This window comes from Xiphophorus couchianus, chromosome 24, assembly GCF_001444195.1.
Source record: "Xiphophorus couchianus chromosome 24, X_couchianus-1.0, whole genome shotgun sequence".
Lineage (NCBI taxonomy): Eukaryota > Metazoa > Chordata > Actinopteri > Cyprinodontiformes > Poeciliidae > Xiphophorus > Xiphophorus couchianus.
The window spans coordinates 9,135,746-9,153,943 of NC_040251.1; the positions used below are offsets into that span (position 1 = coordinate 9,135,746).

General features: G+C 39.7%; 3 protein-coding genes and 1 pseudogene across 3 annotated transcripts; all 4 read left to right on the top strand.

Annotated features, from left to right (window-relative positions):
- Positions 1-2,345: 2,345 nt before the first annotated feature.
- On the top strand, positions 2,346-4,623 carry LOC114140389 (P2Y purinoceptor 1-like). Its single transcript, XM_028010201.1, has one exon. The coding sequence runs from the start codon at positions 2,774-2,776 to the stop codon at positions 3,758-3,760; it is 987 nt and encodes a 328-aa protein (XP_027866002.1). The 5' UTR covers positions 2,346-2,773; the 3' UTR covers positions 3,761-4,623.
- Positions 4,624-5,421: 798 nt separating this feature from the next.
- LOC114140397 (P2Y purinoceptor 1-like) lies at positions 5,422-6,423 on the top strand (annotated as a pseudogene).
- Positions 6,424-8,336: 1,913 nt separating this feature from the next.
- LOC114140379 (P2Y purinoceptor 1-like) lies at positions 8,337-10,521 on the top strand. Its single transcript, XM_028010190.1, has one exon. It carries the CDS (start codon positions 8,543-8,545, stop codon positions 9,542-9,544), a length of 1,002 nt encoding a protein of 333 aa, XP_027865991.1. The 5' UTR covers positions 8,337-8,542; the 3' UTR covers positions 9,545-10,521.
- Positions 10,522-14,919: 4,398 nt separating this feature from the next.
- LOC114140390 (P2Y purinoceptor 1-like) lies at positions 14,920-16,509 on the top strand. Its single transcript, XM_028010202.1, has one exon. The coding sequence runs from the start codon at positions 15,079-15,081 to the stop codon at positions 16,054-16,056; it is 978 nt and encodes a 325-aa protein (XP_027866003.1). The 5' UTR covers positions 14,920-15,078; the 3' UTR covers positions 16,057-16,509.
- The last annotated feature ends 1,689 nt before the right edge of the window (positions 16,510-18,198 follow it).

Below are 18,198 nucleotides of genomic sequence, written 5' to 3' on the forward strand. Positions count from 1 at the left end.
ACCAGGACACCCTAGGCCGCAGTTCGATGATCGACTTTGTCATCGTTTCATCGGATCTGCGGCCGTATGTCTTGGACACTCGGGTGAAGAGAGGTGCGGAGCTGTCCACTGACCACTACCTGGTGGTGAGTTGGCTCCGGTGGTGGGGGCGAAAGCCGGTCAGACCGGGCAGGCCCAAAGGTGTTGTGAGGGTCTGCTGGGAACGTTTGGCGGAATCCCCTGTGAGACAGAGCTTTAACTCCCATCTCCGGCAAAACTTCGAACACGTCCCGGGGGAGGTGGGGGACATGGAATCTGAGTGGACCGTATTCCGTGCCTCCATTGTCAAGGCGGCCGATCGGAGCTGTGGCCGCAAGGTTGTCGGTGCCTGTCGCGGCGACAACCCTCGAACCCGTTGGTGGACACCTTCGGTGAGGGATGCCGTCAGGCTGAAGAAAGAGTCCTATCGAGCCTTTTTGGCCTGTGGGACTCCGGAAGCAGCTGATGGGTACCGGTGGGCGAAGCGGCATGCGGCTCGGGCGGTTGCTGAGGCAAAAACTCGGGCGTGGGAGGAGTTTGGAGAGGCCATGGAGAAAGACTTCCGCACGGCTTCGAGGCGATTCTGGTCCACCATCCGGCGTCTCAGGGGGGGAAGCGGTGCAGCACCAACACTGTTTATAGTGGGGATGGTGTGCTGCTGACCTCTACTCGGGACGTTGTGGGCCGGTGGGCTGAGTACTTCGAAGACCTCCTCAATCCCACCAACATGCCTTCCACTGAGGAAGCAGAGCCTGGGGACTCTGGGTTGGGCTCTCCAATCTCTGGGGGCGAGGTCGCCGAGGTGGTTAAAAAGCTCCTCGGTGGCAAGGCCCCGGAGGTGGATGAGATCCGCCCGGAGTTCCTTAAGGCTCTGGATGTTGTAGGGTTGTGTTGGTTGACGCGACTCTGCAATATCGCATGGACATCGGGGGCAGTTCCCCTGGATTGGCAGACTGGGGTGGTGGTCCCCCTGTTCAAAAAGGGGGACCGGAGGGTGTGCTCCAATTATAGAGGGGTCACACTCTTAAGCCTCCCTGGTAAGGTCTATTCAGGGGTCCTGGAGAGGAGGGTCCGTCGGATAGTCGAACCTCGGATTCAGGAAGAGCAGTGTGGTTTTCGTCCTGGTCGTGGAACACTGGACCAGCTCTACACCCTCAGCAGGGTCCTGGAGGGTGCATGGGAGTTCGCCCAACCAGTCTACATGTGTTTTGTGGACTTGGAGAAGGCGTTCGACCGTGTCCCTCGGGGAGCCCTGTGGGGGGTTCTCCGGGAGTATGGGGTACCGGGCCCTTTGATACGGGCTGTCAGGTCCCTGTATGACCGGTGTCAGAGTCTGGTCCGCATTGCCGGCAGTAAGTCGGGCTCGTTTCCGGTGAGAGTTGGACTCCGCCAGGGCTGCCCTTTGTCACCGATTCTGTTCATCACTTTCATGAACAGAATTTCTAGGCGCAGCCAAGGTGTTGAGAGGATCCGATTTGGTGGCCTCAGGATCTCATCTCTGCTTTTCGCAGACGATGTGGTCCTTTTGGCTTCATCAGATCGTGATCTGCAGCTCTCGCTGGATCGGTTCGCAGCCGAGTGTGAAGCGGCCGGGATGGGGATCAGTGCCTCCAAATCCGAGGCCATGGTCTTGAGCCGGAAAAGGGTAGAGTGCCTTCTCCGGGTCAGGGGGGGTGTCCTGCCCCAAGTGGAGGAGTTTAAGTATCTCGGGATCTTGTTCACAAATGGGGGAAGAAGGGAGCGGGAGATCGACAGGCGGATTGGCGCAGCGTCTGCTGTCAAGCGGGCGCTGTACCGGTCCGTCGTGGTGAAGAGAGAGCTGAGCCAAAAAGCGAAGCTCTCGATTTACCGGTCGATCTACGTTCCCACCCTCATCTATGGTCATGAGCTTTGGGTCATGACCGAAAGAACGAGATCGCGGATACAAGCGGCCGAAATGGGTTTTCTCCGTAGGGTGGCTGGGCTCTCCCTTAGAGATAGGGTGAGAAGCTCAGTCATCCGGGAGGGACTCAGAGTAGAGCCGCTGCTCCTTCACATCGAGAGGAGCCAGTTGAGGTGGCTCGGGCATCTGGTCAGGATGCCTCCTGGACGCCTCCCTGGTGAGGTGTTCCGGGCACGTCCCACCGGGAGGAGGCCCCGGGGAAGACCCAGGACACGCTGGAGGGACTATGTCTCTCGGCTGGCCTGGGAACGCCTCGGGATTCCCCCGGAGGAGCTAGAAGAAGTGGCTGGGGAGAGGGAAGTCTGGGCCTCCCTTCTGAAGCTGCTACCCCCGCGACCCGACCTCGGATAAGCGGAAGAAGATGGATGGATGGATGGATGGAAAATTGATGTCAAAAATTCTGATTGTTTTTTAAGACATCTGAAAATGACTTATCATTCATTGATTTTTTTTGGTCTTTCTTTTATGTGTCAGCAGTTACCTGGAAGCAGCATGACCTGTTAAAAGTTTGGGCCTTTTATGTGTCAGCTGTTATCTGGAAGCAGCATGATCTGTTAAAAGTTTGGGCTGGAAGCTATACTTAAGTTGTGAAACCAGACTTATCTTCTCGGAATCAAAGTTAACGCCCTCTTAGAGTTCAGGTATTTTCTGCACCATTATGCGGCTTTTAACAGAAAGGTCGTTGGGCTTGTCTGCAGCTTCACTGATGTTCAAGGAGGAAGATATCTAGGTTGTTTTCTTACTGTCTATCCTTATTTTGTGAGCGGAGCCTCAGAAGGGAAGGACAGACGGGACTTGTTTCTGGAAGAAAAAATGACTACAACCAACATTACTAAACTGGATTTAAAATCTGCAGATACATTCCTGACTGCTCTTTACATCTTAGTTTTTGTTGTTGGATTGGTCCTGAATTTATGTGGAATGAAGTGTTTGGTGCACAACTGGAAGAAACTTAGGATTATTAACATCCTTGTTCTTAACCTTGGAGTAGCAGACATGTTGTATCTGCTAACTCACCCCTTTCTGATTGTGTACTACATTAATAAGAATGAATGGACCTTTGGCGACGGATTGTGCAAGGTAACAAGATTCTGCTTCAACTTGAATTTATACGGCAGCATTGGATTCCTCACATGTATCAGTGTGTACCGGTACCTGGTCATCGTCCATCCATTGAGAGTGATGGGGAGATTAACTATGACTCAGTCTGTGGTCATCTCTGTTGTGATGTGGATTCTGGCGAGTGTCATAAGTTTTCCAGACATGTCATTCCCCAAAGATTCAATGAACTCTGGAGCGTGTTATGATACAACTGATTCGGAAAATATTGAGGAATACCTGATCTACAGCCTCTGCTGGACGTTCATCGGATTCTGCATCCCTTTCATCGTCATTGTGTGCTGCTATGGACATGTGATTCTTGTTGTCTGCCGCTCAAATATGATGAATGTAAACCAGAAACAACAAATCTTAAAGCTGTTGGTTTTTTTAATTCTTATGTTCTCTTTTTGTTATGCACCCTTCCATGTTTCCAAGAACCTCAATCTGTATTCCAGAGTTCTGACTAAGCTGGGCAAACGTCCCACGTGGAATAATGTAGTCTTTAAAGCGCGTCATGTAAGTTTTGGTCTTGTGAGCCTGAATAGTGCTGTTAACCCACTGGTTTATCTGTGTGTTTCTGAGGATGTGGGTGCTCAGTGCAGGCAGCTGCTGCAGCAGATGTTCAGTTGTTGTTTCAAGCTGAAATCCAGCTCTGAGCCAGTACCACAGACTGAGAAAGAAGCTTTAAGTGCTTTGTGATATATTTCTCTTTAAATTGACCATGTCATGAGTGAAATTTTTGGTTTGTTCTCTATGCTTTTATTTTGTTAACTTGTTTACTTTCAGAGATTCTAGAAAATTAACAATTAAATAAGAAATTAAGCGAAACTATTCTCCCTTGCAAGTGAGTTTCACCTGAGAGGACAGAGGTTGAACCTACTTGTTTAGGAGTCAAAATTAAAATGAATAAAACCAGCTGTGCATTAGATAATGAATTATCTGAACAAAGTACTGCCTACTGTTCACCTATTGGTATATATTGTTTGTAGCTAACAGATGGGGAAAGCATTTGCTGCACAACTTTCTACTTATTTACAGATAGTCTGTATTGCCAAAATAGGACACAGTTTTATCATGAGTGCAACTTCAAAGAAGGAAAAAAAAAGTTCATTTTTTAAAAATATAATAAGGCAGTTGTAACAAAAACACTACTAGTATTGAATTTGTCTTGTTTAAAGTGTATTCATTTAGCGTTAGCATTATCTACAGTTAAATGTGATTAAATAAGGATGTCAGCTGCATAAGGCATTAACAAATACAAACATGTTCTTCAGTATTAAACACTTATTTGTGGGAAACATTATAGTCAATAGTTAAGATGTTACTTTAACATACTATAAATCTACATTAAAACCCACCTGTTTAAAGTTGCTTTTGAAACATTACAAATGAAACATTAATTAACATTCTGATGTTTAATGGCACTTGACAAGATGTCAAGACTCAATTATTGACTGTGTTCTATGTCTTTATATTGTTGTGTTTTTATCATGTAAATCACTTTAAACCGCCTTGTTGCTAAAATGTGCTGTAAATAAACTTGATTGAACTTGATTGAAAAACTCAGAGAGTGGGTCTTCAAATTTTCTGACACTGATTTAATAAGAAATAGGATGTTATGAGTGCAAATAAACTCATTATTGAACTCTTCTTGAATTTTAAAACTGGCCTTTTAAATTTAAGGGTTATTGCTGTTGTTTCTCTGATTTGCACGTCAGAAATTCAGAATTTCTAAACAATTTCATTCATTGACTTGTATCCGCTTTTCTAATCTATCATGCTGTAATGTGGAAACAGCATGATTTGTTCAGAGTTTAGGCCTGAGGCCAACTTTACCAGACTTATCTTCAAGGAATCAAAGTTATCGTCCACATACAGTTCACGCATTTTATCTGCAACTATCTGTCTGTAAAAAAAGTGATTCATTGGTATTCCCATTTCTCTAAGCACAGCGAATAAGAAAAACAGGAATAAATTGCATGCATTTTATTCAGTTTCCAACTTTCCTTGAAAATACTCTATAAAAAGTCTTGGATTCAAATAATCTGCTATTTTCACCATACATTCCAGATTCCTTCCATCAGTTACTTTTCAGCTCAAAGTCAGCTTAAACCACATGGGTTTATGTTTAGAATATTGCTTTTAGTTTATCTGCTACTTCTTTTACAGTGATTCCTATCTTGTTTAAATGAAATGTCAGTAAACAGGTTTTGCTGTCTTTGACTTTCAAATCTATAAAACCTGAGCTAAATGTTTGCACTGGCAGCTGTACATACAACATAACTAACTCAAGGAGGAAATTATTCAGGTTGTTTTTGTTGACTCTGTTTTGATTTTGCGAGCGGAGCCTACAGGACGTGTTTCTGGAAGATAACATGAATAAAACGAACTGCACACTAGATAAGGTATTTGAACAGAGAGTCCTGCCTGCTCTTTACATTTTTGTTTTTGTTGTTGGATTGGTTCTGAATGTATGGGGAATAATATCTTTGCTGCATAACTGGAAGAAACTTCGGAGTATTAACAACCTCGTTCTTAACCTTGGACTAGCAGACATGTTGTATCTGCTAACTCACCCCTTTCTCATCATTTACTACCTTAATGAGACTAAATGGACCTTTGGGGAAGGATTCTGCTTGGTAACAAGATTCTGCTTCAGCCTGAATTTATACGGCAGCATCGGGTTCCTCACATGTATCAGTGTGTACCGACTGTTGTCCATCCAATGAAAGTAATGGGGAATTTAACTACGACTCACTCTGTGGTCATCTCAGCCGTGGTTTGGATTCTGGTGAGTGTTGAAAGTTCTCCAGACATGTTGTTCCCAAAACACTCAGGGAACAAGACTAAACAATGTTTTGATATGACTAATTCAAATAACATTACGACATACCTGAACTACAGCCTCAGCTGGACCTTCTTTGGATTCTGCGTCCCTTTCGCCATCATTGTTTGCTGCTATGGACACGTGACTGTTGTTGTTTGACGCTCAGATACAATGAAAAATGTCACAAAACAACGAATTTTTAAGCTGCTGGGTTTTTGATTCTTCTTTTCTCTCTTTGTTATGCACCTTACCATGTTTCAAGAACCTGAATCTGTATTCCAGGGTTCTAAAAAATCTGAGCAAATGCGCCACATGGGATTCTGGGATTTTTGCTGCCCGTCAGGCAAGCCGTGGTCTTGTGAGCCTGAACAGTGCTCTTAACCCGCTGGTTTACCTTCATGTAAATGAGGAAATGGGTGTTCAGTTCAGGCTGCTGCTGCAGGGATGTCGACAGATTTTCAGTCTTTTGTTCAAGCTGAAATCCAGCTTTGAGGCTGTACCACAGACTGAGCAAGACGTTGAAAGTGCTTTATGACAGCAGGTAGTTTTCTGCAAAACTGACCATGTTTCCGTTTCATTTCTACATGTTGACTCTTGTTGAAATCAAGCTGAACTAATTTTAGTTTGCCGTATAGTCACTGCTGTACAGTAATAACAGATTATTCATTCCCGTAATACATGATCTGTATTACACACACATGCACACACATATCGGTTGTCCTGCTCAGTTGCTCTGACGTCACTACCTGGAATTGATTTTGCCGAGCCAGGATGTTTGAGCTGTCACAGTTCTTAGGTATTTTCCTTTTGTTTTCAGCAGAAGTAAGTAGTAGCTAAAAACTTTGACCTTGTTACATTTACTTAGGTAACATTTTGGAAAGATACTTTTTACTTTTACTTGAGTAATATTACTATGAAGTAGCACTCGTCTTACTTGAGTAAAATTTTTCTGAGACATTTGAATGTCAAAAAGATACACTAAACACTATTTTGTCACTGGAAATACTTTACCCTGTGTTATATTGAAGAAATTATTTGGAAAATGTTTTTTTTTTTTTCATTTTAGTCTTTAAAATACTAACTTTGCACATGACTGTGAAGAAACTACTTCATAGTTTCTGCAATATTACATTTTGTCTCCCTGATGATGTCATTTTAAAGTATTAAATTAGATGTTCTCGTCAGTTACTTAGTACTTGAATAAGCCTTTTTACCAAATGGTTTTTTACTCTCACTTGAGTAACTTCCTAGGTAGATTGTAATTACTTTTACTTGAGTAAAAATATGTTTCAGTAATTCATGCTTCATAGTTTCTGCCATATCGATTCTTTGCTTGAGGTCTTTTTTCATAGTTCATTTGCAGAATATTCTTCTTACATTAACCTTTAACACTGGTTAAAGTGGCTGACATGAGGATTTGTATATATACGTGCTTGTGTGTGATCTGTTAACAGAAAATAAATAAAATACATTATTTGTGTGAAATAATTGTCTTCACAGCATGAATAGGTGAAATACTTTTCAGCATTTGCCATATTTAACTGTCAGCACCACAGTAGCATAGTATATTAACAATTTACTGTAACCGTTACTCATAGCAAATTATACAGTGGTATTTATAATAACACGATGCAACGGCCAAAAGACAAATGGTTTCACTATAGAACAATAATCACCAACGCAATTGCCAGTTTGGTTCAACATGCCTACTGGATTTTTATGTTGGTTGTGTTGACTTTCTGAGTCAAAATTTCAAATTCAAGTTGCGTTTCAGTCGATGTTTGTTCCTTGGTACTCTGGCCTAGTAAATATATACCGATAATTCCATCTTCGTCTATAACTAGCTGAAGAGAAAACCAGCTGATGTCCTGTTAGTTTATTATTTTGCTATTGTAAATCAGATCTCTAAATTATCGCACTTTAAATGTAACTGGTGTCCTATTGCTTAATAGGAAACCAGTGGAATTTGCTTATTGTCACGCCCAGTGACCAGACTAAATACTTTTGGCAGTATGAGCTGTCAACAAGAGATTTCTGCATTCAAAATCTCATTTAGTTTTTTCTCTAACAGAGGTTTTAAAATACATTGTGTGACAATGATTTAATAAAACATAGGACATGAGAGCAAATACTTTACACTTTACTCTTTACAAACCATGGAATTTTTAAGTTAGAATTAAAAATTCAGGAGGCATTGCTGTTTCCCTCACTTGGACTGAAGAAATTCGGATTATATTTACTAATTTGTGTTTGTCTTTCTTTTCTGTGCGAGACCTTATGTGGAAGCAGCATGTTGGGCTGGATGCCAAATTTAGTTGTCAAACCAGACTCAGTATCTGGAAATCAAAGCTCTTCTTCACAATGACGCAACTGATGTTCGAGAAGGAAGTTACTCAGGTTGTTTTCCTTCACTCTTTCTTCATTTTTTGAGCGGCGCCTCAGAAGAGAAGGACAGACTGGACTTGTTTCTGGAAGGCAAAACGAATACAACTGACAGGAAAGGGCCTTGTGGTCATTTTTAATGAAGCTGATAATTGTGGTTACAGCTAAGCCTGAGTTCAAGGAGGAAGTTAAGTTTTCATCGACTCCATCTTCATTTTGTATGCAGAGCCTCAGAGGAGAAGGGCTGAACTGGCTTCTGTCTGAAAGACAAAATGAATGCATCCAACTGCACTTCACCCAATATAGCATTATTTGAACATATACTCCTCCCTTGTCTTTACATTTTGGTATTTCTTGTTGGATTGGTCCTGAATGTGTGGGGAATGAAGTCTTTGCTGCATAACTGGAACAAACTTCAGAGTATTAACATTCTTGTTCTTAACCTTGGACTAGCAGACATGTTGAATCTCCTCACTCACCCCTTTCTCGTCGTGTACTACTTTAAAAAGACTGAATGGATCTTTGGGGAAGGATTCTGCTTGGTAACAAGATTCTGCTTCAACTTGAATTTATACTGCAGTATTGGATTCCTTACTTGTATAAGTGTGTACCGGTACCTGGCTGTTGTCTACCCAATCAGAACGGTGGGGAAGTTCACTATTACTCACTCTGTTGTCATCTCAGTCCTGATTTGGATTCTGGCAAGTGTTGAAAGTTTTCCAGACATTTTATACCCCAAACATCCAGAGAAAAACACTACACGATGTTTTGAAACAACTGATTCAAAACACGTTACGGAATACCTGAACTACAGCCTCAGCTGGTCATTCTTTGGATTCTGTATCCCTTTCGTTGTGATTTTGGGCTGCTATGGACACATGATTGTTGTTGTCTGCCACTCAGATACAATGAACAGGGACCGGAAACGACAAATCTTAAAACTGCTGGGTTTTTTGATTCTTCTCTTCTCATTTTGTTATGCACCCTACCATGTTTTCAAGAACCTCAGCCTGTATTCCAGAGTTCTGATTAGTCAGGGAACGTGCCCCAAATGGGACTCTGGAGTCTTCAATGCCCGTCAGGCAAGCCGTGGTCTTGTGAGTCTGAACAGTGCTCTCAACCCGCTGGTTTACCTGTATGTATATGAGGAAATGGTCGATCAGTTCGTACAACTGCTGCAGAGTTGTCGACAGATTTTCAGCCGCTGTTTCAAGCTGAAATCCAGCTTTGTGTCTGTACCAAAGACTGAGCAAGAAGCTGAAAGTGCTGTATGACATACAGCAAGTAGTTTTTTGTTAAACTTACCATGTCATGAATTAAATAGTTGTTCAATTCTGCACGTTTTGTATTCTTCTAACCTGTTGACCATTGTTGCCACATACTAAAAAAAAATCATAATTAAGTTCTAAATCAAACTACTAGTGTCATTGTTTTCACTGCTTTTTTGGAATAATGAATAAATATGTGAGGATGGTGAAATCCAGTTCAATATACAGTCTATTTTTACCCATTTGAATTTATTTTAATTTTTTGTTTTCATCTTCACACAATCAAAATTATGAATGCAGTTGTTTGAAAAAGTATTTCTCCCTTTGCATGTTTCTTATGTTACTTCTTTTTGTCATCAATCTTTGATTTTTGATCACGACAATCGGCAAGATTTTTCCAAGTTTTAGCTCGACCTGGGTGTTTTCTTTGAGAGAAAAGAATTCTGTCTTGCAACCCAACTTTTTTGGAATAATATGAATGAAATAGGAGATTTTGTTGCTTAAACACAACCAGCAGTTTCAGAAATGTCTTCTGAGCCTCTTGTCATCCTCAGTCACCAGTTTGACTGATTTTAGGACTCTTGTCAACTTGTGCAATATCTGCGTCAGCACCCACTGTGCTGCGCATGTTGCCTGAAGGAAGCCAGCAAGAATACATTATTCAAACTATTAAAGCTAGTTAGGCTAATAAAATGATTTATAGCTCACAGCTAGCACAGATCACTACTCTTCACACAACATGGAGAAACATTTTTGTTTCTCCAAAAATGTTTGCATAATTTGTCTTTTCCTTCATTGTGCCTTGGAGTAAAACATTTTTTTGCATAAGTTCACACCATCATGACTGACACCTTTATGCAACAGAGTTTTTTTAATCCATTGTAACCTTTTTCACAGACATCTTTATCTTTTTTTCATCTCTAGATGTGCTTAGAAAATGACAATAAATCATGTTCTGGAAGGAATGAAAAGCCAACAGACAGGAAAATAGCAAATTAATGGAGTTTATTAATAAGTAAATAATAATGTGGTTTGAGCCTCCTGAAAGAAAGAATAAGTAATGTCTTTTCAAGCAAGAGTAAATTTGTAAACAAATGAGCAAAAGTTAGGGAAATTCCTGTGAGGGCAGCCAGCTGTTCTTATTTCGGGTTAATCATATTCACGGCATTTAACGACAGATGTAAGCTCAATGCTGTACTGGATGAAATGGTGGTTGAACAAGGTGTTGTAAGTGTGGGCAAAGTCATGCAAACAGGATATTACAGCTTTTTATTTCCTTTTCACCCCTAACCAGTTTGTTCATATTTCAGTTTAGCTGCAGGACTCTTGTCAACTTGTGCAATATCTGCGTCAGCATCCACTGTGCTGCGCATGTTGCCTGAGGGAAGCCAGCAAGAATACATTATTCTAACTATTAAAGCTAGTTAGGCTAATAAAAGTATTTATAGCTCACAGCTAGCACAGATCACCACTCTTCACACAACACAACTCCCGCACTGCAGATGTCAGAGGTTTTATTTTCAGTACAGCATCTGTGCATCTCGCACTGCGTTCCATTTAGCCTCCTGCACTTTTGATGGTTTAGTTTTACACCTGCCCTGATGGCTGCAGACCCATGTTCATTTCCCCCAATTGTGATGAAAGTAAGATGAAAAGATCAATTCTGGGGGCTTTTAATGCATGTTTACAGTTTTAAAAAAACCCGGTGAATATGTTTGCTTTATTTATAGGATTTCTAAATAACCAACATTAAGGTGCAAGTAATACACATAAAAATCTCAATTAATATTCGGGAAAATGAAGAAATGCTGTAAACTGTAAATATTTTTGATAAAAAACAACGCAATATAATGTAAGTAAAATACTCTCTTTAGAAGGATAAATTGGCATAGATATTTCCATGGATGGAATGGGGTTTTGTTTTTTTTAAACATGCATGCAGATGTTCATTAGTCAGTTATGAGTGACATTTTTTTTACCAGTAATGTTAAGAGTTGAGAAGACAGACTTAAAAATTGTTTTTAGCAATTAAACAATTTTTAATATGCCCATTAAACCATTTGCTTAACAAAAAAGTGCAACCTAATTGAAGTATCAATGTTAAACAAAAAGAAATTTAACAAGAAAATTATGCAACAATCTTTGCAACATCTATTCCACATAAACCGACACTAAAGTGCAAAAATATACATTATAACAAGGCTGCCTTGTGCGGCTGGATTTACAGTGGGGATGAAGGTGGAAGCAGCAGAGGTTTGTTCATCTCAACCTCACATCAAGAACAATGGTTTAGGCCTCAACAGCTTTGAGGCAGTCATTTTGTATAAAAATAGCAATAGGTATTTTGTTCCATATAACACAGTAGGAGTGTAAAAAGTAAATCTTTTATGGATGCAAACCCGACTAAAAACCCACCTGTTTAGGGTTGTATTTGAAACGTAATCAATTACAAATTTATTGATGGAACCTGACTTAATGTCGTGTTTTGATTGTTGCATTGTGTTTCTGTGTTTGATATGATGTAAAGCACTTTGAAATGCCTTGCTGCTGAAATGTGCGATACAAATAAAATTTGATTGATTGATTGAACAGCTGTTGGGGACTAAACCATTCTGAATTCACAGGGGATTTTACTAATTTGCAACTTCCACCTATTTAATTAAAATACATTTCACTAAATACAAAATCAAACACACATTCCCATTTACTTTCTATAAATATTTAGTATTTTATGATTACACGTGAGCACCATCATAAAACACCACAAAAACCAATGTGCAAACAATTCCCCACACTTTTTCATGGCCTTTGCTGGAACTTATAAATCTAGACTAGACCCTGAGGGACGTATTTGTCCAACATATTTGTCCAAAGACCTTGGAGAGGACACAGAGAAGACAGGTGAGTCATTATATCTTGGCACCTCCACATCACTTCATTTACTCCCCACTAATGATGGCCAAATGAAGGTGATCATTTTGGAGGTGAAGGGGTGAAGTTTATTTGTGTAGCACATTTCAGCAACAATGCAGTTTCAAAGTGCTTTACACAATAAAATCCACAAATATAAAGTCACAAAATATACCATAATCAACAATTGAGAAAACCGGTAACAAACATTACATTTTGATGAGTGCCATCATCAAAATCATTAGTACACATGAACTATAAAGGGTTCCTTTTATTTCGGCCACTGCTGAAGGCAAATACTCCTCTGATGCGACCAAATACCCATGCCATGAAGCAACGCGTCTCATCACGCTTTTATTTTGAAAACCGACATGCAAAATGAAGCAGTCACGTGACCCATGGAATGCGACGTATCATCTGTTGCCAGTCACGTGGTTTTCAGCAAGCGGAAACAAGCATGGAAGCGGGGCTTCATTTGACACGCCCCATGTTTACTCGGTACACTCCTGGAAGCCTGGCTTCAGGCGGCCAATCACTACTGCACACTTTTAACAGATTCTATTCAAACATTAGCTTAAGTTTCACTAAACAGTTTCCCTCATTTCTTCTAAGTTATTGGAGAGACTTTGCACAAAGGTTCATTACTTCAGTGGTTCCCAAAGATTTTCTTCTGGGCCCCCTAAAATTAAGTCCCAAAGATTGTCTGGGCCCCCCTATAGATTGCAATAAAATCACCCCTAAAAATGAAGAAAAAAAAAAAAAAAAATCAACTTGGGACACACATCATTCAAATAGACATAAACCTATACACATATTTTGTTTTCAAACTCCACTGAAGTTTATTTCACACTTCAGGTTGCAACAAAGCGCACTACAAACCATCTTTACAGTGAAACACTTTTGTGTAACTGTTTTTGTTGTTTATTTTTCACCATTCATCCATACCGCTTCCTGCGAAAAAATTTCTGGAGGGTGGGGATTAATTATTATAATATTATAATTATCAGTGCATTAATGCATTCTCATCAGTGTCACTTATTATGATTCTGTTTACGTTTTTCGGTCTTTAACTACTTCTGCTAACTCTAACGAATTTGACTAATTCATATATCAAAACATTTTGCTTCTTTTGGAGGTTTCTGCTATATCTTTTGCTAAATTTTGCTGTTGTACTTTTTGAAATATTTGCGCTGTTGTGTAAATTTCAGCCCCATTGAAATACATTGAAATTTGACAAAATTCCTCTGCTGTGGCTGGGCCACCCCTAACATCTGATCCACGGTTCTCCAGGCTCTCTGTACGTCTAACAGTTTTTATACCTATCTGCTCAGTCAATCAGTTTCAGTTAACTCTGCACACAATACCTGTAGACTTAATATTTAGCTAGTTAAAACTAAATATCTAGCTAATTCAGAGTTTAATATCTAATTTGTAAGCTAAACACCTGCTTGCTAAATAAATATTTAGTGTGAAACTGACATTTAACAATGAATGAATAACATGATGATAATATGACTGGAAAATGAACCTCCATTGTTTTCTCTGATAACAGGCTAAATAACCCAAATTATTGCTGTTAATTTGTGACTGTGTAATTTTATAGCATGTTGGAGATTATACTTTCTCCAGCTTGGTTGGAGATGTAATGTATGAGGTTCAAGAAAAGTCAGCGAGTTGAAATCATCAGTCCCATTTATTAGGACCAAAATACAGCGCTGATCCATCGGCAGGTTTCTTTATGGGAGAACACAGCAAATTTGCCTGGCAACAGTTTCTGATTCCTTTGCTAGCCTCTATCTAAGCTCCGCCCTCTATCCAAGCTCCTGATGTGTCATTTCCTTAAACTTATGAGAGTATATAAGTGCGTGTGTGTATGTGCGTGTTTCCACGGCCCAGTCCCAAAACTCAGACAGCACCCTACGCACCTCGATGAAGTGTGGACTCAGTTGAAGTGCACATAAAGGTTTGAGTGTGCAGGTTACAAGTGTGCAAAAATGTGAGAATTGGGACAGTACGCCCCGTGACGTAACTTTGACATCCAAAATGGCTTGACTGGTCACTGCTTAGGCATGTGCTGCTAAAAAGTACAACTACAACAGAAAAAAAAAAAATTGTACATGACAAAGTGAGATTTATGTCTAACTGGAGATTTTGCGTGGAAATGCAGACTTTTGCTTCTGGTCCTTAGAATCTTTTTTCTCCATTCAGATTTTTTATTGCTGAAAAATCTGTAGCTCTATTGTTTTTGTGGCTGCAGCATATATCCTGCATGCATTCATCCACAAGGCTGTCACTATTAAATGTTACAAACCACAACAAAAGAATGCAATGATTTACTCAACAATTGCTCTACATTGTCCTCCATTCATGTTTAATCATTTGTATTTTTTTTTTTTTATTCCTTTCACTTTCAAAAGAATAAAGTCTGCTGAACAACAGTAATAACAACAAGCATACATTAGACAGATCTAGACAGGATATTGCAGTTACATGCACAACCAAATCTGCCTATTACTAGGCGGGGCTTCAAAAAGAAAGTTATTTACGGTGCGTTTTCTTTCAGCTTGCATTCTTCTGTGAGCGGAGCTTCAGAGGAGAAGGGCTGAGATCACTTGTTTCTGGAAGACAAAATGAGTAATACCAGTTGTCCTCAACCAGATAAGAAATTATTTGAACATACAATTCTGCCTAGTCTTCACATCTTGGTGTTTATTGTTGGACTGATTGCTAATGGATGGGGATTGAACTCTTTGCGGAACAACTGGAGGAAACTGGGAAATATCAACATCTTTGTCCTAAACCTTGGACTAGCAGACATTTTGTATCTGCTCACTCTCCCCTTTCTGATCGTGTACCACCTTAAAGGAAATAAATGGATCTTTTTAGAAGAATTCTGCTTGGTAACAAGATTCTGCTTCAACCTGAATCTGTACTGCAGCATCGGGTTCCTCACCTGTATAAGTGTGTACAGGTACCTGTCCATTGTCCATCCCATGAGAACGATGGGGAGATTAACTACGACTCACTCTGTGGTCATCTCAATCGCCGTTTGGATTCTGGTGTGTGCTCAAAGTTCTCCAGACATGTCCTACGAAAAAATATTTATGAACGGATCAAAATGCTTTGACACCACTTCTTATGAACATTCTGAGAGTTACCTGGATTACACCATCGGATGGACCTTCTTTGGATTCTGCATTCCTTTTGCCATCATTGTGGGCTGCTATGGACATGTGACTGTTGTTATCTGTCGCTCAAAAACGATTGACAAGAATGTGAAACAACAACTCTTAAAGCTTTTAGCTATATTGATTCTTCTCTTCTTGCTTTGTTATACACCCTACCATGTCTTCAAGAACCTCAGCATGTATTCCAGAACTTTGATTAGTAAGGGAACGTGCCCTGGTTGGGATCATGGAGTCTTTATAATGCGTCAGGCAAGTCGTGGTCTTGTGAGCCTGAACAGCGCTCTCAACCCGCTGGTTTACTTGCATGTAAATGAGGATATGGGTGATCAGTTCAGGCTGATGTTCAGATGCTGTTTCAAGCTGAAATCTAGGTCTGTATCTGTATCTCAGACTGAGCAAGAAGCTAAAAATATTATATGACAATAGCACTTATGTTTTTAACCATATCATGAGTGAAAATGTTTCACACTTCTGTACGCTTTCTATTCCTCCAACATATTCACTCTCGTTGCCAGATTCTAAAACATTCATAATCAAATCAAGTCTAACCAGTTTTAGTTTTACTGCTGGTATAAAATCTGCAGTCTCTTTTCTTATTCATTGTGCTGAATGTGGTTTTTTTTTCTTGTTCACACAGTATCAAAATTATACATAGCTCTTTGAAAAAGTTTTTGTTCCCTTTCATAATTTTTCTTCTACTTCTTTTTTGCCACATGCAAATGTTTAACATCAAACACATTGTGATAGAAGACAAATGTATCTAGAGGAAGTACAAAATGTTGTTTGTAGTAAAAGTTATGCTTTTATTGATTGAAAAAGGGAAAACACAGGAAACATAATTCCTTCTAAGCAGAATAAATGTTTTGGTTTTCATTTCTTGTGCAGCAACTGCTCCCATCCAGGGTGTTAGTTGGAAACCAGTGTAGTGAAAACAGGCCAGAGTACAGCTCTGGACACGTGTAGACACGCAACACGTCAGTTTTTCCAGAAAAGGCGTAGAGAAAAATCATAAACACAGAAGAGAATTTGAGACTGTCTGGATCTTTGCCCTACTGAAAGGCATTTCAAGTGCCTTAACGAACAAGTTAACTCGGGGAGAAACTCTACACCTGGAAATTAGTCTCTTTAACTCAATACTGAAACTGACACAAAAGATAATCCAACAGGGCATGTGCAGCCATGTGAACAGGTTATGCAACTCCTTTTTCTTCACCCTTTAACACCAGTCCAGCGTCTAGCGAGGATCATGGTGCCGACTGCTGGCTTTGTTATTGATTCAGAGCAAAGCCAGTGAGAAAGAGACACAAATTCACTTTCTGATTGGACGAGACTTCATGAGGCGTTGCGACTTCAAAACAAACTTAAACATATTGGATGACAAAAGACTTGCATTTCATATTTACGCAGTTAAAATACATATATTAAGATAACAGTTGTTTTTATTTTGGTAATCAGAAAATGCGTTCTGTTTTTACATGGGTAAATGCATGACAAATGATTTATGGAACATATATTTTTTAAACTAAATCTAGTAATACACATATTGGATTATGTGTACTACTAGCAATTGGTCAATCTCAGGGGATTTTATTTTATTTTCTATTAAGGTTTAAAGTGAAAGATGGTTGCATTTTTCCAGGTATGTTGCCTAAAAGCATATTTAGAAGCATAACTAATTTCATTGTTCCCAATAGTCTTTATTTTTGATGGAATACTTTAAAGGATAATTAGTAATTTTTGACCAAAAATTCCCTTTGCACGAGTAGAAATTGTGTTTTTGGTTACTATTGACCTTCATCAGCTTATTCCTTTTTATTAAGACATTTTTATTCAAAATTTGGGACGATATTGCTTATGTTTTAGCTTATCAGAATGGGTTAAAATGTCACACCATCTTGCTTTCACAGCAAACCCAAGAACTATGTAGACTTTGTATTTTCTGGTCTTTTTCTGCTGGCTACCTGCTTGATGTTTCCATGACATCTTACCAGCTGTCAATAAGTAATCACAGTATTTTTTTCTGATTGAAGCCGCCATCATGTTGTCAGTTGGTGGTAGAATCCCTCTCTCTACCTCTCCATTTTGCCAAATGTAAAAACTGCATTGCATTCACAACAGAATCTGGTTTTCTAGGGCAAACACATGTGGATGCATATAAATATTAATAATTATATGTCTGAGGAGAGTTTGTTTAATTAATAACTGCTTAAAAATCAACAAATGTACATGTAAACACCAGATGGGTGTAATGATTTTCACCGCCACCAGATGGCACCAAACACTCAATCCAACTTGAAGAAAGGTCAAAAACAAATATCATGACTTAACTCGAGGTTTAAACTGGTTTTAGTTCGGTTTTTTGCTGAAAATTGCTAAAAATGTTTGGAACTGAAAGTATTAAACCAGTATAGATTTGGATCTCTTCAAAAATATAAAAGAAGCTCCTTACTATGTTTGTGTGGGGTTTTTTTGACAGCTTACTTTTGCCCTAATTATACAGTATAATGTTATTGTATCTTTTTTGTTTTAGATTAACTTCATTTTTAACTACAAACTGCATTC